The sequence below is a fragment of the Cloeon dipterum genome, chromosome 1 (assembly GCF_949628265.1).
Source record: "Cloeon dipterum chromosome 1, ieCloDipt1.1, whole genome shotgun sequence".
NCBI classification, from domain to species: Eukaryota; Metazoa; Arthropoda; class Insecta; order Ephemeroptera; family Baetidae; genus Cloeon; species Cloeon dipterum.
In genome coordinates, this window is record NC_088786.1 from 18,347,364 (window position 1) to 18,367,982 (window position 20,619).

A 20,619-nucleotide genomic window follows, 5' to 3' on the forward strand; every position below is an offset into this window, starting at 1 on the left:
AGACGATCACCACAACCAAAATGACAGAGAGAAACCTCATACCGCAGCTCTAAAGAATATGTATGCGAAGTGGTCTAAGTCTACAGATAAGTTCATGCTACTACTAGTTGCTAAAGCAGTCTGCTCGAGTACTTAATCCAATAATAGAGATAATAAATAGAACAGCCTTTATATATATTTAATTCGGGTGCTACGGAGTTGAGGTGGAGCTTCACTTACTGGGTTGTAGCTGACGGGCGCGCGACTCACCGCGATGGCTTGAAAGCTGTTGGGCTGCGGGCTGGCGGCTTGCACGTAGCCTACGCTGTCCGTGCTTCCACTGTACATGTCGATCGGTCCCGGCGAGTTAGCCGGCGGGAATCCGCGGCTGTTGGCCGGAGAGGCCGGCGGTCCAAAGCCTTGTGGGTAGTTATTCATCACTGCGAATTGCAAACGACCGCAAAAATCAGTCTCGCTCACTCGCTATTGCGGCTGCGGTCGAAACAAAGAGGGCTGCAAAGCATTAATAGGCGCAAAAACGATCGTACGTCTTTCCTGCGGTCAGTACACTTCAGTGCGTCAGACGTCATGAGCAGAAAAATCATGCTCCAAAATTAACTCGTCAGGGGAAATTGGAGAGAGCAACATATTCCCAAAAGCTCTGTGTTAACGCCCACAGGGGCTTGGGATCGAGCCCGGAAAATGCGGTGGTGCAAAAGCGGGGGATACATGCAATTGTTTTCGTCAGCTAGATGAAAACAGGCAAATAAAATTAATTTCCGAGCATAGAGTTTCATTTAATTTTATCCCTTCGCGCACAAACTAATGGAATGATGCATGGACTGATCAAGAATGATGTTAAATGTGTTTAAAAAATGAGCATTATCCTTTAGATGCAAGAGTAATTTTTTTTATTAGCTTGTACAGTCAGGAATTGAATTTTTTTATAAATTTCGCAAATAGACGAATGACAGAATCAACTGTATAATTTATTTTTTTTAAACCAGGGCTACATTTGATTTTGTTATTTGTCAATTTGCAAAATTTATTTAATTTTCTCTTCCTGACCATGCAAATATAAATTTTCCACCTCCAACTAAGGAACACTTTTTAACATTACCAAATGATTTACTTTATTCAGAGAAGTATTCGAAAGATTAGAAATTTAATAAATGCTAGAAATTGGAAATTTAAAATTTAGAAGCTACACACGCGGTGCGTCCGAATAAGGCACGTGCGTTTTCAAATAAATTCCTTCGGACCGGGCAGCTATTTTTGCAGCACATTTTAGTAACAAACACCCCTTTTAAAATCATGCCGTCAGTTAACCACAAACAGTTTGCGGTGCTTGCGGAATAGCAGTAAGATAGAAATTTGCTGACGTCAAGCAGGAGGCGTGACGCAGTTAGCAAAACCTCCCGCTTGCCAAACAAAATTTCCCACCCGGCACGCACGCACGCACTTTTTAAAAAGACATTTTCACGTTTAACGCGCCGAATATTGCATCGGACAAGATAAAAAACACATTTTTCCGCGCGCAAAAAGCGTACAAAATTGACGCGCGTAACGTAAAATTGCTTTTCAGCGCATCAGCAGGAATGAATGAGGAAAAGAAGGGTGACAAAGCAGTTGTTGTTGCGTACCTGATAACGCCTGCGTAAGAAGCGGGGTGTTGTTGTTAGGCGTGAGCTGGCCATTGGTGATATCAACTGGGTACAGACAAAACAGCACACAATTAGTAACATCACAAACAAAAGCGATTAAGGTATCAAACAGATGCACCAAATGCACACATACACAGACAGAGAGCTCTCTCTAGTCGGCCGGGCAATAAAGGCAGCAGCTTATTCGCTCACTCGGCAAAGCCACTTCAAACAAAACCAAACACTCTCTCGCACGCGCCAACTGCCTTTATTGCCGCTCGCCAGGCGATGGACTGGACACTAGCTCTAGAATTAGCAAAATGGGTACCGGCTTCGCGCGGTTCGATCATTTAATTCAGAGTTCAGCTCGGGACCGAGGTATGCAACCGGCGCGACCAGCAAGACCACCCGGTTGCATAACTCTGATTTCGTTACACTCAAAAAATCTCACCATGAGATCGAAAAATTGGTTATTGGTCATCCTCAGTTGAGAATGAAAAGTTCTTCTCACCTTGAGATCGATTGAGGGCTTCGATCTCACGATGAGACAAAAATTTTCAGTCTCAGCTGAGATCCGGTTTTTTATCTCTTCCGGCGAGATTTATATTTTTGAGTGATACACTCAACAACTCACTACTCACAGAAAAAGTATGCTATCCAATTATGATCTAACTTCTCTATAAAACTAATAGATTGTTAGAGTTGTACTTTTGAAATCTATGATATTTTAATGATTTTGATGACAATAGTTGAAATAAAAAATCTCAAACTAGAGTAAAATACATTAAATTTGAAAATCTACATTTGGAAACGAGTACAATGATTGATCACAAGAAACCTTATTGAGCTATTCTAAAATACATGATTTTTTTGCGAGCCGATATGTTCGAGCTCGGGACTACAAAATCCAAAAAATGACAACGTTTCTAACCGATTTGGTAGAGTCCTAGATTTATTATAAAGACACACGCTGCTGAGAATAATTACGACAAAACGGAATTTCTCGTCTACGGTAGAGTTACAATTTTCAACTATTGCTGCTGGTCTAACAAACGTGGATTACGGCTATCGATGAGAGATACACATCCTAGGTTATCTCACAAAAAAATTAACTAAGAGGAAAAGTAGTATTAGAGTTATTAACCCTGTTTAACAGCGAGTTGTAGTGGCTGCTGGTGTTGGTGTTGGTGATGGTGGTGGTGGTGGTGACCCGCTGTGGTTGAGTTGGAGGCTGTCAACGTCACTGCCAAATGCCAGTTCAACCATGTTTGCTTATCTCGGGTTTTTCATTTGTATTTTCTTACTCAACTCAATTTTGATACAAAGAAGAGGAAAACAGGTGGTGACTTAGCTTTGATTTATGTGTATGTGTCAGCACACGCAAAACCGAAAGCACTGATTTGCAGGCAAAAAGTCTGCAGCATCCGACCGAGCGTGAAATTAATTAGCAAGCTCCATTTGCAAGATACACGAGCGCGTCCGTGCTATACGATAAATACATCATGCGGCACACAGACATCAAAGTGCATTGATCTATGGGTCTAGCGAGCGAATCAAGAGCATAAATCTCTTTCTGTTACTCTACATCTATTACACCTGCATGCATTACGCCCACAAAATGGATCGGCGCCGGGGTTGTTCGAAATGACAAAGCACTTCGGCTCGCGCGCACATTCGATGCCTCTGCTTTCAACGGTTGAGACACGCAGCGTGTTTTCCGAGCACATCCCTCTCCCCCTAAAGGAAAAGCTAAAAAAAGGGACGCGCGCGCACTCTTCCTCAGCACTCGCTCTTTTCATCGGTGTGTGTTATTGTGCAATTCAGGACCGACGAACAGAAAGTGATGGTTCTTGATTTTTAGACCCATTCACAGAGACATGCATTAAAATCAAATCCACTCGTGTCACAAAAGCGTCGCACGCATGCACAGAGATAGCGTTCGTTTTTTATTTTTTATTTATTTTTTTTTGTATCAAAATTATTCCACACACAACACACGTGCGTGGCCCCGCACGAACCGGCGCACGAACGCAAGAAAAAAGACGGATTTTAATCGTCTTTCTCGGTTTGTGCTCGGACGCGAGGGCACTTTCGGCCAGCACAAGTCAACTCTTCCCTGCTTTCCTCTTCTAGATCGGCTGAGAGTCAGTCTCGTCGGCGTGTGAATCAAAGGCTGCGGGTCGCGTGTGATTTATAAATTTATTCATGTAATTGCACATTTAGTTAACATTATGGTAACAACATCCATGACTCTTTTTCATCAGTTAAACTTGATAAAAAGTAACAATGTCCATTTAATCGTAGTGATAACAAAATGAAAATTGGCAAACCCCGTTTTCTCTTTACTTTCTTGATTATTTTATTTCGAGTGATAAAAATCCCGGTCGTTTTCAGACTTTTCACAATAAATAATGCTATATATTGCTTTGCGCCGCTTGTTGTTGTTGGTTTCTCTGACTGAGATTATGGACCAATGAGGAAATCCGGAGTCTTACAAAACAGCAAGAAATCGGCACGACTCCTTTTGATATATCATATAAAATTCCTTTTGCTCATCAGTTCCTCTTACAAAACGTGTGTCGGAATGAGGAAAACTGCGTGTGAGATAACTTGCATCGTCGAATTGAGCAAAAACATTTTGCTTTCAATGTTTATATATAAAACAGAAAACAGGCGTGCTTGATTTGGGGCTGACAGAATGTGTGTGCACATATAGAAACAGTATTATCATTATTCTGCTATTGCGGCTTTCGCAAAACCCGGTAATTAAAAGCTCCCGCAAAACTGATCGAGAGTGAAAGCCACAAAACTACACAACTCTTGCAATTGGACTCTTTGCTACACAACTTTGGTAAAAACGCGTTGAAGAATTCTTTTTTTTCTGCTACTTATTTCGCTACACATGATCAAATCGAGAGGCGGATTTTGTAAGTTCGTTTGTTGCATTTTACGGTATAATAGGTAGTGTAGATCAATCTCAATTAAAGCATATATTGGGGGATCGGAAAGTGGCTTCTCTCATTTTTCACGTGTGCCCAACATTTAGATATTCACCAAGGAGGACTCGGTTATCTGGGACCAAACCCACCACACCTGAGAAACAAAAGAAAACAGAAAATAAAATTGTCAGTTTGCTTGAATGCACATCTTTGGTCCTAAGTGATCACTACTTTAAAGCACATTCCTAAATAGATAAGAATACGAGTAGACATTGAACATAGACAGGGGCCAAAACTCTCGAAATCTCGCGAATCCAGACTGGAATTTAGAGCAGTGTGGGCCCCTGTTCGGGATGAACAGTTAATCAGTGGCGTAAGCAGAAAGCAATTACATTAAAGTTTACAAGAGAATCGTTTTAAATAACCACTGCGGAGGTGTGCTAAGTAAAAGATTTGTCTACATGAATGTTGGAGGAGGCATGCGACTACAGAGAGCTGAAAGTGTGTGTGCGCTAGTAATGATCCCAATTCAATTCTTTCCGTTTCAAACAAGAAGGGGGCACCACGATTATTTACACCTAATGTGACAGGGGGCGGCTTGGGTCAATGCATCGCCTACCACGCGTGTTAATTTACCAATTGCAGTAATTTAAAGGGACTCGATGTCAAAGATTCACTACGTATTATACACAGATCTACTCAAAAAACGAACATACAAAAAAGGCTCGCTCGTGTGCCTTAAGTCTGATTGCGCGAGACGTTGAGGGAGCTTTCTCTCGCGGACTAATTTCGGTATATTATATTCGTTGTGCGGAGTGAAAGCCACGCTCAGAGGACGGCAAAATCACTTTTTGTCGTTGCAAAGCGAAATGATTTCCTTTTTATTCGTTAATAAAAGCATCCGGACAGATTCGTGTCCGCGCGTGTTTCAAGCTCGTGAAAAGCTATAAAAGTAAATATGTTTCATCCCCTGGATGGATGCGATGCAAAACTCTTCTGCGACTGATTGAAAAAGCTTCACCGGCGTATTATATATATCAAGAATGGCATCGATTTCGTGAGTGTGTGTCACATAATAGAGGCTTAAATCTTTAAGTGGAATCGCATGTTGGGCCTACGAGTATGTCTAGATAGCATTAATTGATTAAACGACGTGTCTAAACACTAGGTCTCAAGTGGTAATTACGTTACCAGTTGCCGAGTTACATGAATATTTAGCTAAGCACTAAGATTATTAATTAACAAGTACATGTTACACCTGCGATAGTAAGTAATATTCGAGATGTGGTACTCAGATCGTTTGTGCGCGCGCGCCCGTTTCTTTTTAGTTGCAAGAACTTTCCGAGTACCCAGCAAGACTAGCAAACGACCATGTTACATACTGCGACTAATTTGTAGACTTGTTTGTGAATGAATTAATCAATTAGTCAAGTAATCGATCAAACTAGCACTACAGAGGGCGTGTTCCTCACAAAGTATCACGATTACATTAAGAGTTAATTAGTGACACAGTTTGACTGCACGGAGTCGCGGCGTACGTACACAGATTGGGACGATTATTAAAACGAAAAGAATATAGTGTACAATAGAGAGACATTCGCTTTCTTTAAAAACTGGAAATATTGCCTTTGTGATTCTTGGCACATACACACAAACGCAGCGTGGTTCGTGAGTCTTTTGGTTCAAAATATTTTTGTATAATAACAGTACTTAAAAAGAGAGATAGCAACATTAAAAATGCAATGTCGACCAGTTAATGAGCTCAATGAATTAGTAATTGAGTTGTTGATAGAGGGGGAGTGCGGAGAATTAAGTACAATCTCTTCAAAAACACGTTGGAAAGTTAATATAAGGAATTGGTTTGTCTGTCTGCTTGTTTTGTTTTAGGCCACTTTTACAGAGGCAAGGTCGCCACATGCATGTTATATAAACCCAAAGGGTCAAGCGGGTACGGGAACAACAAATGTTGGAGGCTGCTTAGATTACCTGTGGGGTAGGGTAGCCCAAAACTCGCATAACCAGAGTAACCTCGACCCGCGGAGTAGGCTGCAAATGCGGCTGGGAAACCTGCGGTTTCAGAATTAAGAAATACAAATTTTAAGTTTGCTTTTACACGACATAAGTTTGCCTAGGACTGAGATCTACGCCGATATTACGAGTGCTACTGAAATCATTTGATACTCACCATCAGGCAGAGCACCTATTGGCCACATGAAATCTGCAAGTGAGAAGAAAAGACGAAAATTAGTTTCATATTCGAGCGATCATATATTTTTTTTTATAATGGAAATGAAAATGAAAAATGAGGACATGCTTTACATAAAAATGCAATCAGAAAACAATACTTTGGTGCAAACATCAGACGCATTTTTATGTAAAAGGTCCGACATCTGCTAATGTGGATGGTGTGTAGCAGAGTAAAAGACCAATACAAAAAGTGTACAACATACAGTTCTCAAAAGTTCCACCATTTCAACACTCCAAATGAGTTGACACTCTCACATTTGATGTTGCTAGAAAATGTATAATAAAGTAGCGTGTTTTCTACAACTATGAATATGTATATAATAATGTAATCGTAAAAATTAGTAAGAACTACGTCTAATTAAGGATCATTGAGAGGGGTTTGTTTAAAATTATTTCCACTAGTTCTAGGCCAGGTTAATAGAATATCCAGAGACAGTACACTAATCCATCAAAAAATCGCATGAAATCCATATCCTAGGAGTTATCACAATTTTGGCTCAATGATATAACACTAGACATGTCGCCAACTACTCACTAATCTATGCCACTAGCTCGCTATTCTAGTCCTTCTCCTTAGCTTAATTTAGCCGTCTTGAAATATGTAAGAGAAAAACATAGTTGAGGTAAGAGAAAAATTTATTCGAGTCTAATGCAAAATACATTGTCAATCAATCCTGGATCCACTGGAACAAAAAATACTTGAATTTTATTCGCCTAATGCAGCAGTCAATCAACATAGACCACAATCTCTGATTTATGGAAGCAGATAGAAGCTAGAGTGAGCACATTAATTAATTAATTAATAATGCTAATGGAGTACATAGTTACCTGCTTTAATTGTTCACATTAAGTGTGTGGTTACATGTAAATTAGTGACGAGAATACACTGGCTTAGTTCTTCAGAGAGAATACACGAAATACAGAGAATAAGAGCATGATAATAATTTAACCTAGCTATAGTATTAGAGACGTATGAGGAGTTGGTTATACAGATTACAGCACTAGCACCTATGGTTTTTAATTATCAAGTGTGAATAGAGTATATGATGTATCTTTAATTACTTCACTCAACGCACAAAACACAAAAGATTCTGCTCGTATTTACCAAAAATACAGTATCGCAAAAACTATTTCTCAAAATCTGTCTTTTCAGCTAAGTTGGAGAGAGTAAAGTAATAATAATTCAAATATGTAGAGAGATCTAAATAAAAGCCTGCAGCAACGATCTAATCTCTGTCTGCGCACTGCTCTTTCGATATCTTGACATTACAAAAATAAATTTAGACCAAATACTGTCCTGTCTACTAATTCTGCTCGCTAACTTTTGTTTAAAAATAAATCTTTTCCAAATACATAATGTATGTTTGGAGTAAAATGTTGGTTGAATCTGTCACGATACTAGCCTAACCCCACTCAATGACTTGGATTTCAAACATATTTTGTGTGATTGAATTATTATACATTTTCTATCATTTCTCGACAGTGATCCTGCTTCGATTTTTTTTTTATTTGAATAAATTCTCAAAATTTAATACAATCACATCCAGAGCAACGAGCGAGAGGTGCTCGCGTCAGAAATTAATTAGAGCGGATCACTTTACAACAAACATCCAATATCGATCGCTACTTTGATTATGCATATTATGAGGCGTACATCAACAAATGGAGTACATACTCTTATCAGGTGACTTATAACTAGATTAACGGATTTGCATGCCCTGCAAACGCTTACTTGGTGCAGTGTTGGTGGGTCAGGCAGGGTTTCGTCATAAATATGATATTAGCCTGGATTTTGTTTTTCAAAGGGGTGAGCAGCAGCGCAAAAAGGCCGTCACGGAGACTGCCCTCTGCTCAATCAATACCAATGGTTGTGTGTGTTTGGAGTGGCAACACATTTTTCATGCGATTTACCAATCGCGCATCAGCAAATAAATTTTAAAATGTTTTAGATGGCGGGGGATGTAAAGCATTAATGCAGACCACACAAATACGCTTCACAATAATAAACGTGGATATATTTACATGTATCAATGCATGCACCATATACAGATAAAAAATAAATAAATAAATCTACACTGCATCAAAATACAGAGAGAGCAAAATGGAAGTTACAACAGCCAAACAATAACTGAAAAAATAACACAAATGGACTGTAAACGTCCAAAAGTGACGCGATGACGTATTATTTGGTAATGTTCAGTCATTTTATACACTAAACTACGGAATGCTGTCTATATTTTGTGAAAATGGATCAGGATTGGAGGATATGTGAAGGAGGATCGCGAATTATTCTCTATTATTAATTCAGATTTCCTGCGCGAAATGCGGATAGTAATATTCTAATTCTGACGTGCCTAATGTTTTTGATTTTGAAAGTCGCGAAACAAAACAAATGTTTCATTTAAATACACTTTTATATTTCATATATATGTTAAAATTTCATTTTACGTGAGTAAATCCGAGATTTAAGTACTTGAGTGGAATGTACGTTACCTGTGATGTTGCACGGTTCAAAAATTCGAAGAGAACATTCGTTTGTCTATCCAGTTAATAAGGTAATAAAGGCCGCGTCTTTTCCTCTCTAACGATCTATACGATTTAACGAAACTTCTGCCTATAAAGCTACCATAGTAAAGTAACAAACCGATGTCCAATAGGACCGCTACGAGAAGGCATTGAATCAGGTCTTTTGCGTGAAGTACTATCAACCCTACAGTAAAATTTGGCACTCAGAATCAATTATTGCAAAACTCTAAGCTAGAAAACAGTTTGATTTGTTACCCTAGATAATATATTGTCGCGGCTCCAAACTACGATTTATGGACAAATTATAAGCGTTTTTTGTGTAGAATCTCGCGCCCGTTGAAATTCGCAGAAAGTCGATATGAATCATTTTGTATACTCCGAGTTGTTTATCAATTGTGATTGCGAACAGCTAAAGACGTGGCTAAGTATTAAATGTTAATTTCACCGACGGAAGAATAATAACTATCGTCTGATTTTCATGTCTAACACAGAAGGAGCGTTGGTGGAAAACTTTGCCACTCATTCATTCAAAGTCAAAAGAAATGCCAAACCGAGCGTAGTTGCGAAATTCACAGAAAAAAAATAATTATACTCATGATCCTATAAAAGAAGATACTTGAGGAATATGTCCCGTATTAGGAATAAAATCCCGGACATTGAATTCCCTCGTTGTCAAAAGAACGTCAATTTATTTTCCGACTAGCTTTAGCTTTTAATCAGAAACCCTTTTTCTTGGTAAAACAGCTTCCTCGAAATTCGTAATGTTCAAACACTCTATTATGTTTAAAATTAAAAAAAGTTGAAATTACTCTCTTGCTACGAGGAAATACAAAATATCCAAAATTTACTCAAATAATGCTACAATTTTCTGCGTCAAAAACAGTCGGTGGCAGGTTTCGGCATTATTTTGTTGTTTTCCACCAGGGGTCCTGCTGCTATCGACGAAATAACCATTTTGGAGTGTCAAAATTGAAATAGCCACGTCGAGAAAACGGCTCAACGGAACAATCGAAACCTGACGAAAGGCGGGAGGGACGATGTGCATCACTGCGGCCTCTGCAGGTGAGAAAGGACGGGTCAGAGGCCGACAGCTGCCGGGATGGCGTGGTACATGGAGGGCACCTCGAGCCCCTGCAGCCCCATCAAGTCGGACATGTTGTATGTGAGGGCGGGCGCCGAGCGGTTGACGCCAGAGGCAGCAAAGGCGGCCGCTGCGGCCGCCAGTGCACGCTTGCTGGCGTTGCTGGAGGCGCCGGCCGCCCCGAAGAGGGCCGCCTGTCCGGCGAGGCCCCCTCCGAGGCCGCCAGCCATGCCTCCACCTTGCGAGACGGCGGCCGCGGCTGCGGCCGCCGCCGCCGCCTGCACGACGTCCACCCCGTAGAGGGTTGCAGAGGCCGAGGGCCGGGAGAAGAGGGCCGAGGATGCGAGCGGATTGACAGCACTCGAGACGGCGGGGTTGCCACCCGGCATGGCCGACAGCGCGGCCACGGCGGCCGCGGCCGCCTGGTTCGAGTTGTTGGACTGCGCGGCCTGCAGGCTGGCGGACACGCTGCTCGGGATGGTGTAGGGGGAGTAGCGGTAGGCGGCGGCCGCCAGGGTGGAGGCGGCGGCTGCGGAGGGAAGAGCTGGGTTCAGCATTAGCAACTCACCGTAAGCGCCGCGGCCGGCGGCCCTCGTTTTGGCCAGGTTCGCCGGGAGCATGACTTCTTTTGGTTGTGCTTTCTTACACTCCACCTGCAGGAAAATCAACACAAAATTACGTCGCAGTTCTCTGGCTTCGCTAAATTCCTTTTTTTCATTCTCGGAATGCTGCCCTACAACACAGAGTTATTTCTCATCTTTTTCCTTGTGCGGAAGTTTTGTTTGCGTGGTTTTTTATTTTCCAATTTTTCTGTTTCGCTTCATCGTCAGTGAAATACACTTTTGATAATAATTTGTAAATTTTCCGCATGTTTTTTCCTTTGAAATGGTAAATAATAATTAGTGTGACAGTGAGAACATTGTTTATGATCCTAATAAAAGTTTGAAAAAATATTTATTTAAGTTTAATCTTTTTCGCAACATAGGGTTAGGAATTGCCGACCATTGATTATTTTCTGTGTTAGAATTATTCTTAGTCGCGCAAGTTTGATGACAAAATGGGTAAAAACAGAGAAAAATCTTCTAAATTTAACCTAAAACCATCTTAATACAGTCAAATTTCTATTGAAAGACCGATTGAAATTCCAAACCCTTGAAATGAAGTAATAAAAGCTAACGTTTCATTGAAGCGAATTTGATTCGATCGAGCTCATGCAACTTTAATCACAGAACATCTTTACCTCCGCTAGAAATTCGACAAAAATCGAAAGTTGACTGTGTATATACTAAACGGGAAGTGCAACCCAATACCTTTTATTCTCAAAGCTGATCAATAGCTGGAGGAATTTCAATTTTATAAACCCCAAAGTGAGCTAAAAAGCAGCTTGAGGTATTGGATTTCAACTGGGAACGGCGTCGCCCGCCGAGGGAGAAAAAGAACGACGTAACAAAGGACTCGATTTCCTCAAGATACGCGTGCGCTCGACCAAAAAAAGGAGAGAGAAAATGGCACTCGTAAATTATTGATGATACTTACCATTTTATTGTTGATTTCATGGAAGTGAATTTCACAGACTTTATCGACTACGTCTTCACTCTGGAAAGTGACAAAACCGAAACCTGCAACAAACAAACAATCGGTCCGTTAGCCACACCGAGGGAGAAAGGCAAAAGTCACAAAAAAGAAAAAAGATAGAGCAGAGCATGGAAAATTCAGCAAGGGCGCGAACAACAAAATATCGACTCTTGGCGGAAAAATGATGCGAGCGCTCGGAATTTCGGACGAGAATCACCCTCGCGAGATCAATTTGCATGTTTTTCCACGGAGGTACATATAATATTTCGGTGGCAGAGGTGTATATTGCCGCGTGTATAATTCAACGCGCCAGCCTGCTAATGTTTTACACCGAGTGCCGAAAGAAAGGCATCCCAAGTGCTGCTCGGGGTGTAATATCCGAGCAAAGCCACGCCACCGACTTTTCTCTTTTCCCTAATAAATTTCTCGCGCGCCCAGGCCCAAGGATGTGCACGATAAACGTATACATGCATATATTCGAGCACACACACACACACACACACTCACAAAAAGAGCGTGCTTTATGCTTTTCGCATACTTTGGAACGTCCTCTTCTCAAGTGCAATAAAATAAAATAGTGTCTGCGGCCAGCGACAGTTTTACTACGCAGCTGAGTTAAATTCTTAATTAAACCCCCTTATTTTACTTCTCTGCGCGCTGCTGGTTAGGGTGAGGGGGCTGATCGCGTGACCGAAACGAATTTACGGCGCTCTCAGCGGTGATCTCGCGGCTTAATTGAACAGCAAACAACAGGAGGCCATCTGATTAGGCCCGAAAAGCGCCGCAGCTCGTGTCAAGCGTCGATATTTTATCAAAATTTCAATTCAATTGCCGTCTCGACAGCTGTCAGTGTAATTAATTTTGTGTAGGAAACAAATTCTTCGCATGGGGAATCACAATGGGATGAGGTGTTTGATTAAAAGGATGAGCGCCATTAGAGGGTCCCAACGATGATCCAGTCGCACAATTATGTCCGCCTTGAGACTTGTGAGTAAAATATTTAAAATTATTCCAAACACCTTTGAGTTTTATTTTTTCCTGCAATATCAAAGCTAGAGAAACACTCTGATTGGACGCCGGCGATCTTGTGGTATTTATTGCCAGGTAGACCAAAAACCGCTGAGTTTTTACGTTACCACCAATTTTCAGCACGTCGTACTGGTCTTAAATTTCGGAGGCAATTTTAATAAAAACCTAATATCATATTTTCACTCTGGATGAATTTAAGCTATCAATTAGTAATTAAATTGTGGCGCCTACTCGCCACTACTTCTGTCCTAATAGTTTGCATTAAACATGTATCGCCAGGTGGCAGTACAAAGGTGTGCGACAAGCAGTGCACCTTTACTGCACCTTCTTCCCGACTGCACAATCAGACTCGCACCAAAGCAGTCACAGCAAACAAACTCTCTGGCTAGGATGAGATTTGGTGCGAGAAAATTCCATAAAAACTATTTCTTATAAGACCCGCACTACATACGGGGTAAGCTGTAATAATTATTTGTATTTCGAATGTGATATTTTCATTGATATAATCGTTTATTGAATTGTGATTTTTTATTATTTATGTAATTTCACCGTCTTGATTACTAATACTTCAACCACGAGACTTGAATAAAAGACGAATAATTGCACTACCAAAAGATGCATTTCTGTCACGGCTCCACGTAACCACAAAATCAATTGAACACGGATTGCATTTCACAAGGGAGAACAATATGTGCACAGCTCAATTGCCGGAATTCCCAGAACCAAGAGGACGTTTTGCACACATCATTTCGTTGGTTGAATGCTAGGACCGCGTACGCAACGCAAACTCACCTAAGCAAATTGCAATTAATTCCCCATCTGCGACCGCTGCATAATTGAATATAGAGCTGCTAAGTCAAGGTGACAATCGTTGTGCGCGCGTCTCGTGAGGTCGTGAGACGAAATATATACAATTAGAGCCGTGTTTGGAGAGTTCAAAGGCACGGCAACTCCTCTATGCTCTCGGCATCTCAATTTTGCGAGAGGCTAGCCAGCAGACGATGTCAAAAGAATCGATTTAATGGCTTATGTAGGTCAAAGGAGCCGTGCAGCGCGAGCTCACAAAAGACAATGCATTGGGCGTGCGGATTTGAAATTCACATTAGCACGCAAAAAAACGCGGCGCGTTGTGCTGCTGCTCGTCGCAAACAATGTTACAACTTTTATTATTGCACACAGCAGCAACGGCGGCAGTGACGGTGGCGGAGCGGATTTTCCTCTGCAAGAAAGTTGGGGAGGAAGTGGCATCGTCAATGTAGAATATGAAGCAGCTGAGCATGAACTTGCCGCGCGCGTTTTTGTTTGTGTGTGTGTGTCTATCTTACAACCGCCGCATGCATTTTCTCGTCATTCTTATGCACGCTGCAAGACGAGCGTTATTATATCGACAAGCGCCATTGTAAACTTATCTTTTTGCTGCAAAGAAAGGAGACGCTGACAGAAAAAAAACCGCAGCGGATAACAAGGCCTTTAAACTGCAGTAAATCTGCGATTTGCTTGAGAAGAAAGTTCCGTGAAATGAAACATGTCTCTCAGCACGTGAGTGATGCGTTCTCGAGCGAAATTTTTAATTTAACCCACGAAATACGCTTGTTATTAGAGCGCAGAAATTCATTACTATGAGGCAGCATAATGGCGGCTCTGTCTAATTTTTTATGCCGCGGCCTTCGCCATCGCGCACGTTTTTTAATGTTTTCATTTATCATTGGAGAAATATACAGCGAGTGAGAGAGCAGAGCGAGCATACAGCACGAGAGCCATTCATGTGAATAGCGGTGGGCGCTTTTTGAGTGGCTTTTGTAAGGGCAACTGGAGGCAAAAAGGGCTACACAGAGAGCGAGGGAGAGCTGCCATCACTCTTTCTCCTCCGCGTTTCGTCATGTTTTTTTGCGACTGCCACAAAGATGCATTACCTTTTATCCCGGCACCAATGGCAGGAATCTTTAATGGCCGCGCACGCTACTCTAATGTGGGCATGTTAATGTCATCAAGCGCGGGTAGAAAACAATTTGAGGTCGCCCTGCCCATGGCGACCACGCGAGCGAAAAAAAAGCGCACGCACGCAGATCGAGTCGTCTTCTCCGGTGATGGAGACCACGCTTTTTGCCTCCGTTTGGCCGTGCGGAAACGTCAAGTTTTTGTCGGACAAATCATGCGTGCCCTGGCTGCTACGAGTCGATTTGCGGGCTGCCGCAGCAGCATGCTCGAATCAAAATCTGCCGGAAGGAAATTGCAGATTTTCCAAAACAGTTCCACGCGGGTATTTCGGACGGAAATATGCCGTTTCTCAAACAGGCACACGCGTAATTTCCTACTCGGCTTCATTTCCATCAGCGTGCGACGGGCCTAGATATCTTTTTCTGCGGCAAGAAGAGGCCGAAAGTTGACAAAAGGAAAGGGGCTCTTCGCCTTTTTTACTTTTCATCTGATCTTATTCAACGTGGCCCTCATGCGTAAAGGAAAGAAAAGTTTCGGACAGTTATTTTTGACGCAAAAATCGGCCTGACGAAATTCACGATGATGTCAGAAAAAGATACGCCGCGCCCACTCAGATGCCGGCTCGTCAAACAAATACAATGGAAAGTCCATAATTTGAGTACCAGAGCTAGAGGGAGATGTGTATAACTTTCATTTCCTTGCTCCTTTTGTTTTTATAACGTACGCAAGAAAACGACGTGTCCTCTGAGATGCCGTGCGACTTTGTGATTAATTTTTTCTCCTGCCAGCAGTGACACTGGGATGAGAAAAGACTTGAACGTTACAAATAATGATCTGCATAAACTTGCTGTTTATATGAATAAAAATATAATAATATTTCAAGAATGGTGTGGTAGAAAAAGAACAACATTTTTAGGTCTTTTAACTGTCTGTATCGTCTACAAAATTCAAATTTCAAGATGAACACAGCAAAATAGCAGCAAGTTTAGCTTTACGTGCTTTTCTGTACTTAAAAGTTGGTACTTTACTTTCAAATTATTTTAAGTACGTTTTAAAAAGATAATTAATTTAATATGTTTTTCAACAGATGAACTAATTAAATAGCCAATTAAATAATAACAATAATTTATGCAGAGTTTAATCGTTTTTATTTTCATAAGTATTGTAAATTACGGGCAAAACTCTATTTTATTATCTTTTTATTTTAGTTAAAAAAGAGAAAAGTGATTGAAATTTAAGATAATGCGAGATGAACCAACCCCCGGAATAATCACTGACAAAGTAAATTGACTCGTTATAGAATGCTTAATTAAATCTTCCTTATTCTTATTAAAGGACAGTATTATTTGGAACTCTCTGAAAACTAATAATGAGGAAATCTCGATCTCCTTGAATGCCAAGCAAAGAGCTCTCTCTCTCTCTCTCTCTCTCCTTAGGAGAGAAGAACAGAGCAGACCGGGGTTTTCGATCTCCGGGGTGCAAATAAAAACGGAAAGAAGGCGGGAGATAGAAAGGCTCTCGCCACCTGCTCGGCATGTTAAAAGTGGAGGCGTTTATTGCTTTTGGGGCGCGGTGGCTGCTCCTTTAATTGGCAAGATTGCGCGCGGCTTGATCACGCGGATCGGCTCGCTCTCTGAGGGTTGGTCGAGGCTTGGTGCGCGCAGAGTACGTGCCGTCAAAGCACAAGAAGAGGCCCTCTGGTGTGTTTGCAGCGACGTACATTCAGCCAGCTCAGTGTGTATATGTGTGAGTGTGCATGTAAATGTGTCTCTGGAGCCGCCACCTCTAATCATTGGCTGCCTTTGTGATGCGGCCCTGGCTCGGCCTAGTTATATTACACGCTGCACACACCATACCATATAGCCGGTCCCGAGTCGTGTGTGTATGTATTTATAACACGCGCTCGACACGAATGCCAACAACTGGCACACTGCTGTTTAATCATTTTATCTCGCAGCAGTCAACACACACACTCTCTCTGTGCACGCTGGGACCCACCAGCTTTTTCTCCACTCCAGCATTTCGCCGTTTCCTTGAATAAATTACTCGATGCGCTGCAAAACGAACTTGCAGTGCGTGTTGGAGACAATTTTCATATTCTGATTTAGAGCTAGGTTTATCTCTTTTGAGATGGCTAACCTCCTGATAGCGAGAAAATTGCGAAAACTGGTTGAATATTGCGAACAAAAAACAATATGGACTGAAGAACCTCATTGAAGGAAGCCCATTCCAGAAAAGGACCAGCTCATGTTACTGCGCCAAAATCGGGGTCTTTCGTCTCGTGAAATTAACTCCCGCATGCTGGAAAGATGCAAACCAGCAAAGTCGGAATGCCGAAAGCAAATCTGAATGCACTCATCATAGCAATGCAATAAAGTATTATGTAGACGCGAATCAAGCTATCTCGTATTACAAAGCATGAGCACAACAATTGCGAGCAACAATTCCGCATGAAATTTCTTCAGAATGATAGACAATTTTTCCCTTAACCCTCGATTACCCCAAAAAGCTTTCGCGCTTTATCTGCTAATGCGCACCAAGTTCTTCTAACGTGAAAGGGTTGGGGCGATAATTTTATGAAAATTTCTCGGCAGTAAAGTTTCGCGTGCTCTTCTATATTTAACAAGCAAACTAATACCTTGGCAAAATATGCTGTGCACACTCTTTCACCGTATGAACTTTGCTCCGGGAGAGAGAGAGAGACTAAATTTAGTCGAGAGAGAACGAGCGCGAATACCGCCATGCGAAGAACGCGCGTATTAAAATTCAATTTGCACATGCCACGGCAGAGAAAGTGGCTTATCCGGAATGCTTTTCAATATCACGCAAAGTTTTCACGTGTTTGCGGCTGGTTCTTGTATTAAATCTCGCCTAAATGCGCGGCACACACTGTACGCGTGTTGAAAAATAGATTTCAGCGCAGATGACATCCCCAAGAAGCTGGGTCAGTTGAAACAGAGTAGAGCAGCACGTTTGACGCAGTTTTGTTAATGGAGATCGTTTCACTCCAAATCAGGCCGGGAAGCTAAATCTTTTAAAAGGCAGAGCGACCGTTTGACTTTTGGCCAGCAGTCACGTGTGATCGATTTTATTGCGGATCGGAACACAATCGGACGGCGGCGGCGGCGCTAAAATTTTATTTGACGGCCGGCGTCGTTACGTTTAATTTTTATGCACTGCTCTGGGACTGAAAAATTGATGAACCAATATCGGCAGCTCCGCAACGGCGGGAGGCTGCAGGCAGGGCGTAATGGTGTTTTGCGGGGCTGCTTGCTTTACAGGTTGCTTTATTGCGCTGCGCTGCGTGAAGAAGAAATTACCGCGTTCGCCCGCTCGCTCGCTCGCTCGCCCTCCTCCTCCACTAACGGCTACATAACAATTACTATAATTGGCCCAAAGTGGATGATTAATTGATATAGAGCCGCGCACCGCCGCCATAAAGGGCCAATTCAAAAAGGTAGGGAATATAAATTCGGAAAATGTATAACCACCGGCGCGCGCTGCCGCCGCCGCCGGCACACGTAGAGTGCAAATAAAAAACGGCAGCCGGGCCCATTTTTATACTTGACGTATTACCAGGCCGAGCAGCAGAGAGCTCCATCTTTTAATTTTCATGAAAGGCATTATTATCATTTTATGGGCGTATGGATTTTTCGAAACGCCGACGAAATTTGACGGCGTGCGTGCGGGATTTCGCTTGGCCCCTGACACGCCTGCTTCTTCGTCTTCTTCTTCTTCTTCCGCTCTTATGTTCGCCAAAAAGGGGCTGCCGAGAGCAAGGGAGATTCTTCTTCCCTCATCTGGCAATGATATTTCTCGTGCACACACACACACTCCCTCTGCTCACAAAAGGGAAGCTCTGCCCGCGTGATTAATGACGCACGGCCCAAGGAGCACTTTTCGTGTTTTGTGTGCGCGCGCGGCAGCCGTTTAATGCAAAACGTACAAGTGAAAAATTGCGCCCGCCCCGAGAAGACTTTGGCTGCACCTGTGTGTGATGAATCATCACAACCGCGGTCTAATTATAATAAGAAATGGTCCGTCCAAAAAACGCTCTGTTGTATCCCCTTTTTAATTTCGTTTCATTTTTTGCTTCTGGCGCTACTCTCCTCGTCGTGCAAATGACACCTTTGCCTTTCCCACAAATTAATTTCACGAGCACAAGAGTTATGTGGTGACGGTGACTTTCGTATGAGTAAAATACGTTTGACGACATGAATAATTGCGCATGGTACTTTTAATTTTAAGGGACAAGGACGTTGGAAAAGCAAAATTTCACATTGGTTCTCAAAATAATTTAAAAACCAGATGAGCACCATTGGAATTTTGCGAATTTTGTTAACAATCTCAAACAAAATCGGCCAATAATTACTGACAGACAAATAGACAAAATAACAGAAGTGAATCTCTACAGGTTAACAGTTGATAAGAGCAAAATTTTGCATTGTTAGATCTGTCAAGTGATCCGTGTAATTTATTGTCTGTGGAATTTATCAACAATTCATCGATACAATGTGCAAAAATCAAATCAGGACCTAGTTTTAGTAAGAAATGAATTTCAGCGTTGAATTCTAAATATCTAAAATCGGGTTTTTGATGATTTTTTCACTTGTAATGGTTCGTCTCGTCTTGATCTATCCAAATGGTGTTCGAATTTTGAGTTGAATTTCCGAACTGGTGAAATAAATAATGATTTTCAGTGTAGAGAGGCAGTGCGCACCGCTTTATTAGCATGCAAACTTTGTAGCCAATATTTTTCATAAATTAAAACGGCAACCTGGGGAAATTTTCGATCTTACTCAAAATTCAAAGATCTTTCCCGTCTATAATATTTTGTATTTTAGCCTTTTTTCAATGCATTATTTTCAAGCTTTCCACCGTAGAAGATAATTCGCAAAATCCTAATTTGCAAGAATAAAAAAAGGCAGAAAGTGCAGTAGTTTTACCTATTTCCCCTGTGTGACTCAGCGCACGATTTATTTTACTACACTTGTAAACAGATATCGCCTACATTTGACGCAGTGCTCGCCATACCTCGATTCACGCTTTGTGCAAGTCGTGCTGATACAAGGGATGAATAAATATTCAAGCGGCGTTAACGCGCCGCAGCGAGAGGCACAAGATGGATTCGCAGTGCAAACTCAGGCGTGAGAGTGTCTTCAGGGATTCAAATTTCGCTAAGAGCTCGCTCGGCGGTGGCACAAATCTAACAAAAGTTGTCCCATTCAATTATTTCTGTGAAAAGTCCTTTTACATTACACAAGAGGGAGTGAGCGAGAGAGAATGAAATAAAGGAGCGGCCGAAAGTTTCCATCAGGCGAGCCATGCGTGTGTGCTTGTGCGCTGGCCTCTGCTTTTCTCAACGCGCCAGCTTTGTGCAATGAACACACTCACTTCAAACAACTTTTGCCCCTTCCGCCGACCGGGTGGCGAGTGTGCTGATTGCATTGGACATGCCGAGCGCATTATTTTACTCCTTAAAAAAGCATTCCTTGCCTGCCTTTTGTGACATGCCGCAGCAAAGAGAACGAGCAGAACCGTGGCATTAATCTTTCTTTGAGTTCGACTTACGAGCGCTGCGCGTTATTTGCATTTTTACTTTTGTGCCGCAAAATCTTCCAACCTTTGAGAGAACGAACGAGCAAAGGGTTCAAAAGCGAGT

The 20,619-nt window shown here is 42.0% G+C and overlaps 1 protein-coding gene across 9 annotated transcripts in view; it reads right to left on the reverse strand.

Moving 5' to 3' along the window:
* Window positions 1-20,619, reverse strand: part of Rbp6 (RNA-binding protein 6) — a 292,546-nt gene that overhangs the window by 9,004 nt on the left and 262,923 nt on the right. For 2 of the 9 annotated variants that reach the window (XR_010574926.1, XM_065485985.1), the window contains exons 8-14: window positions 11,952-12,034; window positions 10,984-11,068; window positions 6,747-6,779; window positions 6,548-6,637; window positions 2,767-2,865; window positions 1,623-1,688; window positions 220-419 (exon numbers count right to left, since the gene is read on the reverse strand). Coding sequence is in view for 8 of the 9 variants with exons in the window: in XM_065485985.1 (XP_065342057.1) it covers window positions 220-419; window positions 1,623-1,688; window positions 2,767-2,865; window positions 6,548-6,637; window positions 6,747-6,779; window positions 10,984-11,068; window positions 11,952-12,034 (656 nt within the window). In the remaining variant the exon portion in view is untranslated. Of the gene's footprint in view, window positions 1-219; window positions 420-1,622; window positions 1,689-2,766; window positions 2,866-3,802; window positions 4,716-6,547; window positions 6,638-6,746; window positions 6,780-10,983; window positions 11,069-11,951; window positions 12,035-20,619 lie in introns of those variants that run through there. The other 7 variants (XM_065485994.1, XM_065486006.1, XM_065486023.1 and 4 more) reach the window with 7 other exon arrangements.